At 48.4% G+C, this 15,525-nt stretch overlaps 1 protein-coding gene across 19 annotated transcripts; it reads right to left on the minus strand.

Annotated features, from left to right (window-relative positions):
* Positions 1-165: 165 nt before the first annotated feature.
* NFYA (nuclear transcription factor Y subunit alpha) lies at positions 166-15,503 on the minus strand. Of its 19 annotated transcripts, none has more exons than XM_064399393.1 (10): positions 15,346-15,503; positions 12,979-13,066; positions 11,174-11,254; positions 8,879-9,025; positions 7,444-7,575; positions 6,696-6,801; positions 6,094-6,260; positions 4,899-5,072; positions 4,142-4,243; positions 166-3,361 (listed from the first exon to the last, which is right to left on the minus strand). In XM_064399393.1, exons 2-10 carry the CDS (start codon positions 13,051-13,053, stop codon positions 3,308-3,310), a joined length of 1,038 nt encoding a protein of 345 aa, XP_064255463.1. In that variant the 5' UTR covers positions 13,054-13,066; positions 15,346-15,503; the 3' UTR covers positions 166-3,307. The 19 variants fall into 19 exon arrangements, with proteins under 19 accessions (XP_064255463.1, XP_064255462.1, XP_064255464.1 ...); XM_064399392.1 differs by having other exon boundaries at positions 11,174-11,257; XM_064399394.1 differs by having other exon boundaries at positions 6,094-6,242; positions 11,171-11,257.
* Between the last annotated feature and the right edge of the window lie 22 nt (positions 15,504-15,525).

Here is a 15,525-nt window from a genome sequence, read left to right on the forward strand (position 1 = left end):
GCTGTCCAGCTGTCCTGGGTCAGGACAGGGCTGTCCAGCTGTCCTGGGTCAGGACAGGGCTGTCCGGCCATCCCCAGGTCAGGGCTGGGCTGCCCGGCCACCCCAAAGCCGCCCCTGTCCTCCCCACAGCCCATCACAAAATCCCCAAGACACAGCAAAAGCTGCTCAGTTTATAAATTTTATTAGCTGGAGAGTGTACACAGTACTTACAATTGCATCTATTAAAGACCAAAATACACTTGAAAAAATGCGTCATATAAAAAAAATTAAAAACTTTGAACTATGTACAAACGTTGACATCACGTTAAGCTCAGGACCCTCCCACGCCCCTTCACAAAGAAAAGTTTTATTTTTCCCCTCTTGTTAACATGCAGGGCCTTAAAGCCATTTAGCATCACTTGAGGACCATTTTTTTTCCCAAATCCTGATCTTTACACTCCTATAAATCTGGGTTTTGATGGGTTTGATGCTTCACTGCTCTGGGTCAATCAAACACATTCCTCCCAAACCTCCTTTCATCCTCACCCACTCTAACTCACTCCTAAAGTGAAGGTTTTGTTCAAGTGTAGCCAATCTACAGAGAATTTTAATTTAATTACTAGGGAGGTTTGAGCTGGACATGTCTCCAATTTTCACAGATTTGCCTAGAAAAAAAAGCAGATATTTTTGGTACCGTGGTGTTGATTGCTGGCTCCAACCTCACCAAATAAACACAACTTTCAGCAGTGATACACAGAACACAAAACAAATAAAAAAAATGATAGGAGCACTCAGGCTTTCACATCACTATTTCAAAATATTAACAATAAGACTTCCTAGAACACAAATCCATATTTCTTCACACACAACCTACAACAGCAGATCAGAGAACCTAGATATGAAAGGATATTGGGAAAAAGTTTACAAGTTCTTTAAGGAAAGTAATTAGTCATTAAAAAAAAAAAGAAACAAAACCTATGTCAGAGCAATAATCTTGCTTCCTGAACTTCCAGCTTTCAAAAAGTTGTTTCAGGACAGATTTACCATCAACTGAAGAGCAAAAAATATCACGGAGAGGGTCTTACTCCAGCACGCAAATATTCCAACAAAATGTACAGATGCTCCAAAAAAATATTTACAGTAATGCTGCAAATTCAACTAAAATCCCTTAAGGAGAGCTGCACCTTCCTGGAATGGGGGAGACCCCAGGAAATGCTGTGTGAGTTTAGGTGCCAGCTGAGGAAAACCAGCACCAACTGGACAAGGATTTAAGGCAGAAGCAACCAGAGGCCCTGATGATGCCATCGATGTCAAAAATGCCCTTGGAATTATTAGAGATAAATCCTAATTAAGGGTTGTGAGCAGAGTGTCAGATTACTCATCTAACTTGGGACAAAAACTGAAAGAAAGAAGATTTATTTGCCTGCCAGGAGCCAGGCCAGCTCCTCCTGCAGCTGCAGGAGTCCCTGAGTGTCCTTCCCAGCTGCAGCTGTGGGCAGGGACAGGAACCAGGACTCACACCAAGGAGCTGAGCTGCATTTAGAGATCCAGCTGGCAATTCCAAACCTCTGCAGCTCCTCCTTGTCCTTCCACTGCCTGCACAGGGCATCCTTCCACCTGAACAGGCTCCCTCTTCCTCCAGGATTGCCTGCTCACAGCAAGGATCCAACATTTCTCCTCAATCTCATACTCTCAGGTTTAGCATTTTTTTTTCATCCAAAGGAAACAGAATTTTGCAAGCTCTGTTCTTTTGTATCCTCCCAGTCTTCCACAACTTGCTGATTTGCCCTCCACTTTGTCTTTAGCCATAAATTTCCAGTAAATGGGAAAAGATGGGAGGTAGAAAATGTAATTTCCAAGCTGCATTTCCTTGTCACTTGAATTCAGCATTCACTGGATTGAACCCAGTCTCACCCATCCTTGGCAGCATTTCCTCAAAAACTCTTCACTCTTCAGCTTCACCTGGCCAGGTTCACATTCACCCAGCAACATTCCCAATCCCAAACTTCACTGCTGTGATCCAGTTTGAATTACAGGACCCAAAGCCTGGAAATTCTGGGACTCCAGCAGGCAGATGATCCCCAGAGCAGCTGTGTCACTCATCAAGGTGAGAGGGAACAGGAGTGCAATGGTGAGAAATCACCTGTTAAATGCTTTTAATACTGCTCCCATCACTAAATTCAAATCATAATAGAGCAGGCTTAGAATCTAAATGAAAACTGTTCTGGGGAGATGCTCAGCCCAAAGCCAGCTGTAGGTCATGGGAAAATCCTATTTTTTAATCATGTAAGTATTGCTCCTTTGCTAAGTGCCACTTCTGTTTTGTTTTTAAGAGCTTAATTTACAAAAAGCACGAAAGGTTCATCAGTATCTGCTGAGTCCTTCAGGTGCCTCAGGCTGAGCTGCCCCAGCTGCTGCTGTCCTGAATCACCCCTCACTCTGGAACTGTAGAAATGATTTAGGCATCAGAAACTCCATCCCAACCATGGCCAAGTGCCACCAGTGTCACACTGAGGGTTCCACATCTCCTGGAGGAACCATGGACTTCACTGGCAGGTGAGAAAGAAGATTTAAAAAAAAAAATCCTTTGGAAGAGAGTCACTGAAAAGTTTCAATCCTTTCTAGACTCACATCCAGTTTTCTTCCAAGCAACAAGTACTGGCAATGAACATCCAAACCCACCCAGAGACTGATTTACTGACCCAATCCCCCCACATCTCCCTCTCCCACCCCACTTGCAACAGAGACACAACACATCAAGTCCTGCAGTAATCTTGACTATTTCTAGCATTGATTGGATGGCTGAACCTTTCCCAGAGAAGAGCTTCTTTACACATTTACAAGGTGGAATTGAAAAGAATCCCCTTCAGTTTCTGCCAGGCTCGGAAGTGCAGGGTCCAGCTCAGGGAAAACCAAGTCCAAAGGGGTGAGGAGTGGATGGAATAACAAATCTCTGCTGGGCAAACCCAGCCCCGAGGTGCAGCCATTCAGTGCTGGCTGGAGGAGCTGGAATCTGTCCCTGGACAGGGCTGAGCTGCACCAGCCCCAGGAAAAGGTGGGGAAATGAAGGAAAACCAGAGAAGAGCACTCGGACTCTGAATTCCCTGTGCTGGATCAGGAGAGGGCACCAAGGAAGCCTGAAAGGTTCTGTTGGTAGAATTGAAACCTCAAGCACGTCCTCAACACGTGGTGCTTGCTCTGTGGAAAAGGACAGGCTGTGACATGGAGATTGTCCCACTCCAGGATTCACTGGACACTCTGGGCAGGCAGGACAGGCTGGCAGGAGGGATGGGAATTCCCTTCAGGTGTTTTTCCTGGGAAGCAGGGGTTAGGAGACCCTGATCATCTGTGTCATTGCTTCTTCGTTGCTTTGAGATGGATCCTGCAGACACAAAAGGGTGGAAATGACACATTTTCCCATGAAGCACAGAGAACCACACACAACCATCAGCAGGACACTCCTGCACTTCCCTTGATCTCCAAAACTGTCCTGTTTTTCCTGGGTTTTACAGACCAGAGACACAAAAATCCTAATACCTCCCAGGAATTTGTTGTTTCTGGTATTTAGGAAGATTTAGGACTGGACTGATATTTAAGAATGATTTTAGTTCAAAATAAGAAACACTCCCTAAAGGCACAGGACTGCTCTAAAGCACTGAGCCACCACAGAACCTGTTTGTTCTACTCCATTATGTCCCTTCCTTTGAAAAATGCCTTGCACCTTTTATGCAAATCAGGATACAGCTAAGAATCAGATATTCCCGTTTTTAATTTTGCATCAGATGTAAAGATAAGGAGTCTCTACCTTTAATTCATGTCCTGAAAGAACACCCCCGTACCCAACCAGAAAGGATGTTTTACATACACAGAATGTTTCTGTGCATTTCCCCTAAGAACTACAAAGCCTCTATCCACATTATTGTCATTTAATTCCTCAGGGCAAACATCCCTTGGTGTCCACAAGCAGTGACAGGAGGTTTTATTCCCAATGCTTGGAATAAATCTAAAGGCAGGGAGGGCCAAGGGGCAGCAGATAAAAAAATCAGAGGCAGTGAGGGACAAGAGTCAGCAGCCAAGCCCAAAAACCCAAACAAAGCAGCACAGCCACCTCTGCTGTGTGTCCTGAAGGGCTGGAAGGGGGTTTGCCCCAAACCCCACTCACCTGCATGTGAGGGCTGTCCTTTTCCTTGGGGGAGAAGAAGCGACCCCCCTCTCCCCGTTTCCTGGCCATGGCGTGCCGGTGCCGGGACTCGTGCAGGTATTTCTGCAGTGAGGGAAGAGCAGTGAGGGAGCAGTCACTGCTTTCCCAGGGGAAATTCCCAGTGCCCATCCATCCTCTGACCCACAGATTCCCAGTCACTGCCTCCCCAGGGGAAATTCCCAGTGCCCATCCACCCCCTGCCCCATGGATTCCCAGTCACTGCTTTCCCAGAGGAAATTCCCAATCCCCATCCATCTTCTGCCTCACAGGCTCCCAGTCACTGTCTCCTCAGGGGAAATTCCCAGTGGCCATTCACCCCCTGCCCCATAGATTCCCAGTCACTGCCCCCCCAGGGGAAATTCCCAGTGCCCATCCATCCCCTGGCCCCATGGATTCCCAGTCACTGCTTTCCCAGGGGAAATTCCCAGTCACTGTCTCCCCAGAGGAAATTCCCAGTCTCCATCCATTCTCTGCCCCACAGACACTGTGCTGACAATCAGTGCATGCTCACACACAGCTCCAGACACTCCCAAAAACATCCAAAATAAGCAGAATTATCCTCAAGGGACTTAAAAAATTTCCTCCGATGTAGCTCATCAACAACAATAAAACCATTGTTAAGGAACACCAAAATTCTAATCCTCATATTCCATCCCAGGTGGGATTCTGTGCCTTTGTCACAGAGCAAGCCCGTGTTAGATATGAGTTTTATTCTCACCCTTCTCTCCTTGGGGATTTTCCCCTCTGCTTCCAGCTTGGCCCGTGCCTGCCTCCTCTTCAGGATGCGGTGGTACTGCTTGGCATTGACATAGAGGGGCTCCTCTTCCAGCATCTCTGCTCCAGGCAAAGGGATCCTCTGGATGGCTGGGACTGAGCCAGCTCCAGGCACCATCTGTACACACAGGGTGGTTTAGTCCTTGCAGCTCAGCACACAAACTGAACACAAAAATGGCATTAAAAACCCCAATACTTAAACAGAAAGTGGGTTTTGCTCAGGTAATGCAGCTGCTTAAATGAAAAGGAGCAATGAAGCTGTTCTCAAACTGCAAAACCAATCTAAACAAATCAATTCTTCATCAGTCCTGCTGGGTTTTCCTGACAAAGTAACATTTCAATACAATTCTTTGACTGTGTTGCTGTTTCTTGCACAATTAAACAGGACATGGCTGGTGCTTCCCTTTCTTTTGGGTTATCTCTTATTTCAATTTTCATTCCAGAGCATCTCTAAGCTAACACTGCAGAGCTGCTGACATCTAGTGGGGACCAGCAACATTCAAAGAAACAGGACCTGGCAGGAAGAACCTCTACAAATGATGGAAACAAATCCTAAGGGACCCTCAAGAAAACCAGAAGTGACTCAATCTATTTAAACCTTTGCTCACCAGCTCACAGCTCAGTTTGCATTTCAGTTTCTAGATTTCTGAGCTGCTGTGGGAGAAAGTCCAGAGCAAAGATCACAGCAGGATCCAGGCCTTTGAAGCTGAAAATTTGCATTGTTTAAACTTTAAACCAATGAGAGGACTAAACTTTACTCACTAAACTAAACTTACAGAGAGGACTGACCATGGTACCTCAATCTCAGACAAGAGTTTATCAGAGAACCAGGGATGGGTTGGAAGGGATTTTAAGGATCACACAATTCCAACCTTTGCCATGGGCAGGGACACCTTCCACTATCCCAGGGTGCTCCAGCCTGGGATGGAGAAGCCACAGCTTCTCTGGGGTCCCTGTGCCAGGGCCTCCCCACCCTCCAGGGAGAAATTCCTTCCCCATATCCCACCCAACCCTGCCCTCCTTCGACTTAAAGCCATTCCCACTATCCTATCCCTACCCTCGTGAAAATCCTGCTAGATTTGAGCACAAACACCTCCAAGCTGAGCCTCCAGAGGCAGCAGTGGGAATTTCACACCTACCATGACCATTCCCCCTGAATTGACCACGTTCCCAGCCACTGGCAGTGTCACTGTGACCGTCCCCTGGCCACTGCTGGTGGTGTTGGTGTTGGCTCCTGTTTGGACAATCTGGGCTCCAGCCAGGCTGGCTGCAGGAATGGTGATCATGCCTGTAACAGGGACTGTAACTTTAAGGAAGTAGAACACAAAAGGAAAGGAAAAAAAAAAAAAAAGAAAAAAACAAGGAAAAAAATAGAGAGAAAGAAAGAAAAAAGAAACAAAAACACGCACACAAAAAGAAGGGAACAGCATTAGTCCCACTTCTGTGTTTTACTCATTCATCCTTCCAAAACATGCAGAGAGGCAGGAAAGTGCTGAAGCCAGGGATTAAATTCCATCAGAAATTCTGGTTTTTGCATTTGTAACCTCACTGTGAGTAACTATGTACTCTTGAGGTGGAAAAGGAAATTTCAGGGGTTTTATTCTAGCAGCCCTTGCCAGAGACAAGGAGTTATTCTGTTTCTGGGGAAAGAACCCTGGAGTGGATTCCTGCAGAGCACACAAACACCTCAATAAATAAAGAGCCTCTCAAAGAGGTGCCCTGGCTCCTCCCAGCCTCCTACCTTGCTGCAGGATGGTGCCATCAGCATTCACGGGCTGGTACACGATGGTCTGGCCCTCAGCAGCCTGGGCAACCTGCTGGCCTTGCACTGCAATCTGCTGCTGGGTCTGGACAAAACAAAGAGCACAAAAACGTTACAAAGTGCCTCTTTTTTTCCCAGTGTTTACAATTCCTGAATGAACACATGGTGCTTGAGGTGTTCCAGGTGTTTATTTCTGCTGCCTCATTTGCAGCAGTAAGAAATAGGCTGGAGCACAGAGCAAATACCTGGAGATCAAACACCTGAAGCACATGTAAGATGCATTTTCCAACAGTTCAATAATGAAAAAACCCCAAATTCTAGGTTTCCTGTCTCACTATGAAGATGTAAAAGGAAGAACTGTTCTGCTCCAAAATTTAATTTTGGCCCTGACCAAAAGCATCAGCAGAAACCCCAGGTGTGACTGGACTACTGCACACAATGGCCCAAGTATGGAATTAGCAATGCTTCATGTTTTCAAAATCCAACAAAGAGACAAAAACAACCACGAACCAATAAAATACAGAAACACGATGGAGAAAAACATGCAATCTAATTTTTCTGCCCCAGAGTCATGTATGGAACACTACAAAAACATGACACTCATTCTCAAGTTCTCCTCAATATTAATAATTCCTTTTTTTTTTTTAACTTAACCACATCTTAAGTCATTTGTCAAGTTTCTCTTCCTGTTCCTCTGCAGAAAAGCCTTTCATGCTGGTGCAGTTACCTGTGTCTGGCCAGCAGTAACTGCAGTCTGGGGCTGCTGTATAATGATCTGCTGGGTCTGGCCCTGCTGCCCCTGTACCTGCACAGCCTGCCCACCTTGAATCTGAATCTGACCTGGCTGGACCAACTGAATCTGTGGAAGAAAGAGTCAGAAAGGAACATTAACTATGCCTCTGATTTCTCCCTCCTCGGCCTCAGCATGACCAAGTCATCTCTGAGGGTGATTTACTGTTGCACAGAAAAAGGAAGCAGGGAGTCTTCTCTTTTTCCAGTTGAGAATGAGGAGTTTTAATGGATTGCTCCCCGTGCCACAGCCACCCAGGGCAGAGGGACCAGCGTGCTGTGTCACCGTGCTCCAGCAGCTCTGCACTGCTTACACAATAAATCACCCAGGAGAAATCAATTATTCACATCCACTGGGAACAAATAGTCAGGTGGAAGAGGAGGACTAAGATTTAAGACATCTGTGGGGTGTTAATTATCCAGCACTCAGAAGTGCTTCTGGGATTTATAAAGTTGTCCTCAGCTTTGCAGAGTCTTTCCACCACTGTGGAACATTCTTAGATTAAAAAAGAAGAGCTGGAATTCAGTTTGAAGTTTGTGTATAAAAACACAGTTATGGATTTTCCTCCACCAACCTCATACAAATTACAGTGGTTTGCAACAAAGGAAATATTAAATAAACCTCTCAGAACACCAAGACACCGTTTGCCTTCCTGGACTGTGCTGGGTTCCTAAATCCCATCCTAAGCCATCAGGACACTTTCATCATGCCATGGTTACAGTTCTTCCCTTTGCTTTTCAGGAACACTTCAACCACCTCCTCAGATTTACTGTCTTTTGAACAGGTAATTACTTCCAAAAAAATCCATTTTCTATACCTCCTTCACTACAGCCTTCTGTGCAACAGGGATGTTTAAATCCCCCTTCAGCCATCACACATTAGAGGGGCTCAAGCACAAGTTACTTGCAAGAAGCTTTCTTAAATAATATTTTTTAATCCTCTTTCTGAGCCATAAATTGAACAGGCACCAGATCCCCAACTACATTGCAAGGGCCAGATAAAACATCCCAACAAACAAAAATCCTGCTCTGTGGGACAGTATCCCACATGATAGGCATCCCTATCATAGGTATCCCTATTCCCACAGAAGATATCCCTATGGCAGGAGGGTGCAACTGGATGAGCTTCAGGATCTCATCCAACCCAAATCATTCCATGAAAAACCCCAAACCAACCCAGCTGTGTTCCATCAAAAGCTTTACACCAGCCCATAAACCATAAAAACTCAGACTTCCACTCATTCCCACCGTGCCAGAGCCACCACCACCAGCACCTCAGGCTGGTTTGGTGGCGCTGAGCAGAGCCCTGCGTGCCAGTGGCAGCACCCCAGAGCGTGGCCAGGCAGTGCAGGGCAGTGCCCGGGGTGTCTCACCTGCTGCAGCCCCTGCGTGCCGGACACGGGCACCTGCATGATGGTCTGGCCCTGGCCCCCGGGCACGGCCTGCACCATGATGGGCTGGCCCGTGGAGGTGATGAGCTGCCCCCCGCTCACCTGCACCATCAGCGGCTGCCCCTGCACCTGCAACAACAAGGCAACAATGAAAAGCCTGCCAGAGCAGCCCCAGAGCCCTCCCTGTGGGGCAGAGGAAGTGGGGAGCGGGCACTGAGCTGCCTCAAACCTTGCAGCACGTGCTGTGGATTTAGTGGGTTATCTGCTTCTCTTGCAGTCTAGTTGTTATAAAGCATGAAAAACACGTTTTCCAGCCACAAGAAGTACCTTCATGCACAGCCCAAGAGCAAAGTGGGATAAAAAACTTCATTATTCACCTCGGAATTACTGATTTTTACTTGAGGTTCCTACTGAGAGAACTCTGTTCTGACAGGGAGGTTCTGAGGTGGCCTCAGCTCTCTCCAATTTCATGCCTACAACATTCCCATTCCCAAACTGACATGGAGCATGGGATGTGCTGAGAGAAACTCTCAATGCTTATGGAGGGAAACTGTAACTGGAGCAACACAAAATGGAGTTCAGGGAGGAAAACTCAAAGTGGATGAGCAGCAGCCACTTCTGGGCCCAAAAAGGTTTAGACTGGAAATATAAATATTTAAAAAAACTATAAATAAAACTATAAATATAAATATAAATATAAATATAAATATAAATATAAATATAAATATAAATATAAATATAAATATAAATATAAATATAAATATAAATATAAATATAAATATAGTGTGAGGGTGGGCAGGCCCTGGCACAGGCTGCTCAGAGAAGCTGTGGCTGCCCCTGGATCCCTGGAAGTGCCCAAGGCCAGGCTGGACAGGGCTTGGAGCACCTGGGATAGGGGAAGGTGTTGGGGTAGGAACTGTGTGAGCTTTAAGGTCCCTTCCCACCCAAACCAGTCTGGGATTCTGAGGTAACTTTGGCCTGAGAATCTCTGGACTCTTGGACCTGGTATCTCTCTGCTCACTGGGAAAATGGCCCATGAAAAGAAAAACAAGGGGAAAACCCCTCTGTTTGAACCCCCTCACCTGCCAAGTCCCCAAATTCCCCAAACACATCTTGAAAAGTACTCCACCTCCACAGCATAAATGCAGAATCAGTCTCATGAACTCGGGGATCACAAAATCTGATTTGTTCAGGAACAAGAACATCACAATGTGGTAAAGCCACTGAGTTCTGGGTTTCACACCCCATGGAGTGAAGAGCCAATCCTGCCCTGGCAATTGGAGTTTCCAGGTCCCCACTCTGTCCCTCAGCCTGTCCATGTCCCATCCAAAGGGATCCCCGGGCTGGGTCACACAGGGAGGAGCATGCTCAGGTCAGCACAGAGAAGCACAGGCAGCAGCACAATATCCAAGAAGCAGAAAGGAAAACAAGACATTCCAGGATTTTTGTTAATGAATCACAGCAAGGCAAAATAGAAAAAAAAAAATGGTGGGGAGAACAGAACAACAACCAGAAGTCCCAGTGAGCTCAGCAATCCAAGTGAGGCAGCATCTGAGATTTAAACTCTGAACATAAAAAATGCTGTGTTAATTCTGTAGCTGGCAGGGCCATCCCAGCCCCTCTGAACCACCCTGCTCTGAAGAATTACAAACCAAACAAAACCAGAATCCTGAGAGCAAAACTGCCACGGCTGCCCAGGTCTGTCAGCTGCTCTACAATGGCTCTGGAAAGCCTGGCTGAGCTAAGGAAGTGGAGGCTGCATACTGGAAATACTTCACACTGACACCAGGTTCTTTCCAAACTGGGATGTATTTGCTGTTTGGATCCACGTGGCTCCTGGCTTTCCCTGTGCTGTTCACAGGTAAATAAGAAATTGGATCTCTCAGAGCCACAGAGGCCAATGCTGTCCCCAGGTGCCCCTTCAGTCACAGCTGAGAAGGTTCCACTGTCCAAGGTCAGGTTCTGGCACCACCTCAGAACCCTCATTTCCTTGGAATTACAGGAAATCTTTGGGGTTTATCCCAACTTCTCCCTCCTCATTTTGGTCTTTTTAACTTTAAAGTCTCCCTGAACCACAATTCCCTTCCAGAATTCCTGCCGTGCACCTGGGAACAGCTCCAGTGCCACGGCAAACCCTAGAGGCAGCACCCAGCAGAGATTCCTGCTCCACATCCCCCTGCTCCTCCTGGAAACCCTGGGAAAACACAGCATTAGATATGTGCTGCTGGGGAGGCTCATGCAGTGCTCAGAAACACAAACCAGAGAGGTCACCACTACCTGGAGGGTCTGGACTTGCTGGCCTGAGGCCGATGCCACCTGGGCCTCAGTCTGCAGCTGGACAGCTGTGACACCTCCCTGCTGCTGGGAACAGGAACAGGGAGAGCTTGAAACATGGAAATGCACAACACACTGCTGGGACAGGGCGTGGGGGTCACACACACTGCTCCAGGAACACAGGAATGGGAGTTGTAGCAAACCTAAGGATGGAGTTCCCGGAACTGCACTGCCAGGCTTCAGTATTTCAACCCACAGGGAACAGGATTTTGCAGGATTTCAAGCTCAGTTTCAGGGTTTTAGTCTGGCACTGTGAAGGGTCTCACATTTTGGGCACACTGGTGGTCCCAACACAAAGCTCTTCCTGCAGCACAGTCTGAGCTCATCTCTGCCACCCCTGTGTTGGTGTCTGCCCACCAGTGACCCTGAGGGACAGTCTGGAGAGGCTGCAGGAGCAGGCAGAGCTAAAAGCCTTTTCTATCTTTAGCCTCTTTGCTAAGAGTCCCAAAATACTCCCAGTAACTGTGTTAGCACGGGGAGATGAAGGACAGCTCCTTCCCAAGTGCTGCAGCAGCCTGGTAAAACAACTTATTTTAGCAAAATGCTTCATATCACACACAGGCTTTAAGAAGTTGTGCTGAAAATGAAAGCCAAGAGTTGGTTTTATCTCCTTTTCACCTAGAAAATGTCAATAAACCAACTGCATCTCTGGTTATCTGCTGCAAACAGGTATTTCAGATAATCCTCGATATAAAATGTTTTAATCTCAAGTGCAATCTTGTTCTGACTGAAAAAATCAACTCCAGCCAAACCCACTGGAAGGATTTGGTCCCTCCTGAGGCCAAAGCAAAGCAGATCCCCTGAAAACATCAACTAGAGCAGAAGATGCAACAAAAATTCAGCAGCAGCTGAGAACACATCCCCAAATCTGGATATGGAAAGCTGAACAGCCAAAATCAGTGAGCCCTCTAAACTCAGCCCTGGTATTTTGCACACTGAGAGATGAATTTTTGGGGATGGATGAGTTCATCCAAAGCTACATGGCTGGTTGAATTCCTGTTCTGTGTGTTTATTTTGCTCCACCTGCTGTTCTGAAACAAAGAATCTCTACAAATGTTTAATTGATAAAGCTGGAGGAAACCTCTGTGGGCTTGAACAAAATCTATTTCAACTTTGGGGAAAGTTTTCTCGTGGACAACTGATTGTTCCTGTTAATATTCTGTTTCCTCCATTTTCAGAGATGTGTTAATATATTTTTATGTTTCACTTTCCCCATGTCACTACCATTTTGCAAACTTCCTGCTACACTGAAATTTGGTAACATGTACACCTGCATTTTCATTTTAATTTTATATTAATTTTTCTAGCTATATAAAATGTTATCAATTTTATTTAATTTAAAAAATATAGTAAGTGTTTTCTAAAGACCACATTTACTCTGACTTCCAGGCAGGTGCTATCAGTGCCCAGGTGACAGAAGTCAGGTGAACAGGTACCCAGGAGGATCAGGATTGTGCTGCTGAAACCAAGTTCTTTCCAAACTGGGATGTATTTGCTGTTTGGATCCACGTGGCTCCTGGCTTTCCCTGTGCTGTTCACAGGTAAATAAGAAATTGGATCTCTCAGAGCCACAGAGGCCAATGCTGTCCCCAGGTGCCCCTTCAGTCACAGCTGAGAAGGTTCCACTGTCCAAGGTCAGGCTCTGGCACCACCTCAGAACCCTCATTTCCCTGGAATTACAGGAAATCTTTGGGTTTTATCCCCACTGTGCCCCTGTGAGGGGTGCAAAGGGCTCCCCCATTCCGTACCTGCTGCTGGATCTGCCCTGCCTGCACCACGATCTGCTCCGTGGAGCTGCTGCTGTTGGCAGTGTACTGCTCCATGGTGCCTCAGCCCCTGCAAGAAAAACAAAAACCAGGTGATTGCTGTCCCCAGGCCTGGCACTGCCCTCCCCACTGTCCCCAGGCCTGGCACTGCCCTCCCCACTGTCCCCAGGCCTGGCACTCCCCTCCCCACTGTCCCCAATCCTGGCACTGTCCCCAGCAGCTGCCCAGCCAGGCAGAGCAGGAGCTGCCCCAGGGCAGGGCTCCCCAGAGCTGCCCCATCTCAGAGATAAACACAGGAGGCTCTCCAGGCACACCCAGCCCGAGGGAGCAGCAGAAGCACGTCAGTTGTGGCCCAGATTTCAGGGGCTCAGCAGCTCTGTGAGTTTGCACAGGGCTCCAGATCACACAGGGTGTCACTGCTGGGAAACCTCAGAAATGCAAAACCTCCAGGTGGGAAACTGAATTCAGCAAAGCTGTGTAGGTTTCTCTCCTCATTTTTCCTTCCCTCTCCTACTCTCATGGATGGTTTGGGTGGGAAGGGACATTAAGGACCACCCAGTGCCACCCCTGCTGTGGGGACACCTTCCACCATCCCAGACTGCTCCAACCTGCCTTGGACACTTCCAGGGATCCAGGGGCAGCCACAGCTCCTAACCCAGGCCATCCCCACCCTCACAGGGAGGAATTTCTTCTCTAAAGAAGTATTTCCATACTCAAATACAGCCTTCATGTATTTTGGGAAGCAGATTTCCCAGCACCTCCATCCTCTCGCTGCCCCTCGTTCCTTGGTCCTTTTCCTGCACACATCAACACCACAGTGCTGAAATAAAAACATCTTTTCCCTGCCACTGCTTCTCTCCTCACGGGCCCAACAACAGCACAGCTCCTGCTTTAGTGAGGTGTTTGATTTATGCCACGACTGAACAAGTTCCTGCTACACTGCTGAATGAAAACACAGCCTGGAACTTTAATTTTCCAAGTCTAAAGCAACAAAACTTCTGGCTCCCTGGCTTTTTCAAGGAATGCTGACAGGATTAAGTCACAGACTCTCTGTACCCGTTGCTGTGGTTACTGCTGCTGTTGGAGTTCCATCCTTTGCCCATTTCCTGAGACTTTTCCACAGCCAGAATAAAAGAAGATAAATTTTCTTTCTGAAAGTGCTGCTGTCAGGTTCTCATTTCAATTTCACACTGGATACTTCATTTCTGCCTTAAATTAAAATCCTTAATTAAAAGATTAACAGCTCTGTAATCCCAACACTCTGCAGCAGCTGCCTGAATTTCTGGGACAAAACTCCACCAGCGCTGGATCCTCACCATCCAAGGGATTATCTCATCCCCTTCGTTAAACAGAGCAGCCAAGTTAAATATTAATGATCAGGGATCAATCAGTGGCAGAGGATGGCAGCTCCTCCCCCAGTGAGCTCATGGGCAGCTCCTCCTCACCGGGAATGCTCTGGGAACCAGGGAGTGTTCCAGTCCCAGCAGCAGATATGTATATACTACATTTATAAGTCAAATAATATATAAATATAGTATAAATAGAATATTACTTATAATATTTTAATATTATAAATAATATATAAATGTAAATATACTGAGTTGTATCATATGGGAATCATTAGGACCATCAAACTCCTGGCCCTGCCCAGGACAGCTCCAAAAATACTTGCAAATATTTATATAGACACATATAAAATACACATAATTTATATGTATACAAATATAGCTACACCAGGAGCAGTTTCCCCAACAACCAGCCCACACCGAGAGCAAACCAGCGGCACGAGCAGCCCGAGAGCTGCGGAACATCACTGAAACCGCGTCCCGGTGCTGCCGAACGGGCAGAGCCCGATCCCGCCGCTGCCGGGGCAGCGCGGAGCCGCACGCCCACCCGCGAGCGGGCTTTAACACGGGGGCGGGCTGAGCAGCACACGCGGAGCCCGGGCTCGGCTCCCGGTGAACCGGGGATGAGCCGCGGCCGGTGTGTCACTGCGGGAATCCCCGGCCCGCCGGTCTCCTGGCTGCCCCCAAACGCCACCCCAGCCGCCGGAGCACCGCGTGCCCGGACACATCAGGGCAGCCACACCGGCACCGGACGCGCGGTGAGGGCTCCCGGTGAGGGCTCCCGGTGAGGGCGGGGCGCCGCGGCGCCGGGCGAAGAGGCCGTGCCGCGCTGCCGGCGCTCGGCCCCGCGCCCCCCGCGCCCGGCCGCGGTGTGCCCGGCCCCGCTGCCGGCGGCCCCGCGGCCCCGGCGCGGCCCGGCCCCGGTTCCCCCCTCAGCCCCTGAGTGGCCGCGGCCCCGCCAATCCCGGCGCGCGGGGGCTCCATATTGGCCGCTCGCGCTCACCGTGCCGCGCTGCCCGGTCCGCGCCCCGCGCTGATTGGCTCCGCCGCGGCGCCCCGAAGCCCAATCAGCGCCCGCACTCGCCCGCCGCGCAAAATGGCGCCCAACCGCGGACAAAGGGGGCGAGGGGCGGGGCCGCCCGCCCGCCCGCGGCCGCCCAACCGCGCGGCTCGCCCTGCCCCG

Source organism: Passer domesticus, chromosome 25, assembly GCF_036417665.1.
Source record: "Passer domesticus isolate bPasDom1 chromosome 25, bPasDom1.hap1, whole genome shotgun sequence".
Classification (NCBI taxonomy): domain Eukaryota; kingdom Metazoa; phylum Chordata; class Aves; order Passeriformes; family Passeridae; genus Passer; species Passer domesticus.

Excerpts from the sequence above, each read along its gene's own strand:
- NFYA (XM_064399384.1), bottom strand. The coding sequence starts at position 13,053 with ATGGAGCAGTACACTGCCAACAGCAGCAGCTCCACGGAGCAGATCGTG. Across the intron at positions 7,576-8,878 it reads GCACGCAGGGGCTGCAGCAG|ATTCAGTTGGTCCAGCCAGG; the intron begins GTGAGACACCCC and ends TTTCTTCCACAG. Across the intron at positions 6,802-7,443 it reads TTACTGCTGGCCAGACACAG|ACCCAGCAGCAGATTGCAGT; the intron begins GTAACTGCACCA and ends TGTTTTGTCCAG.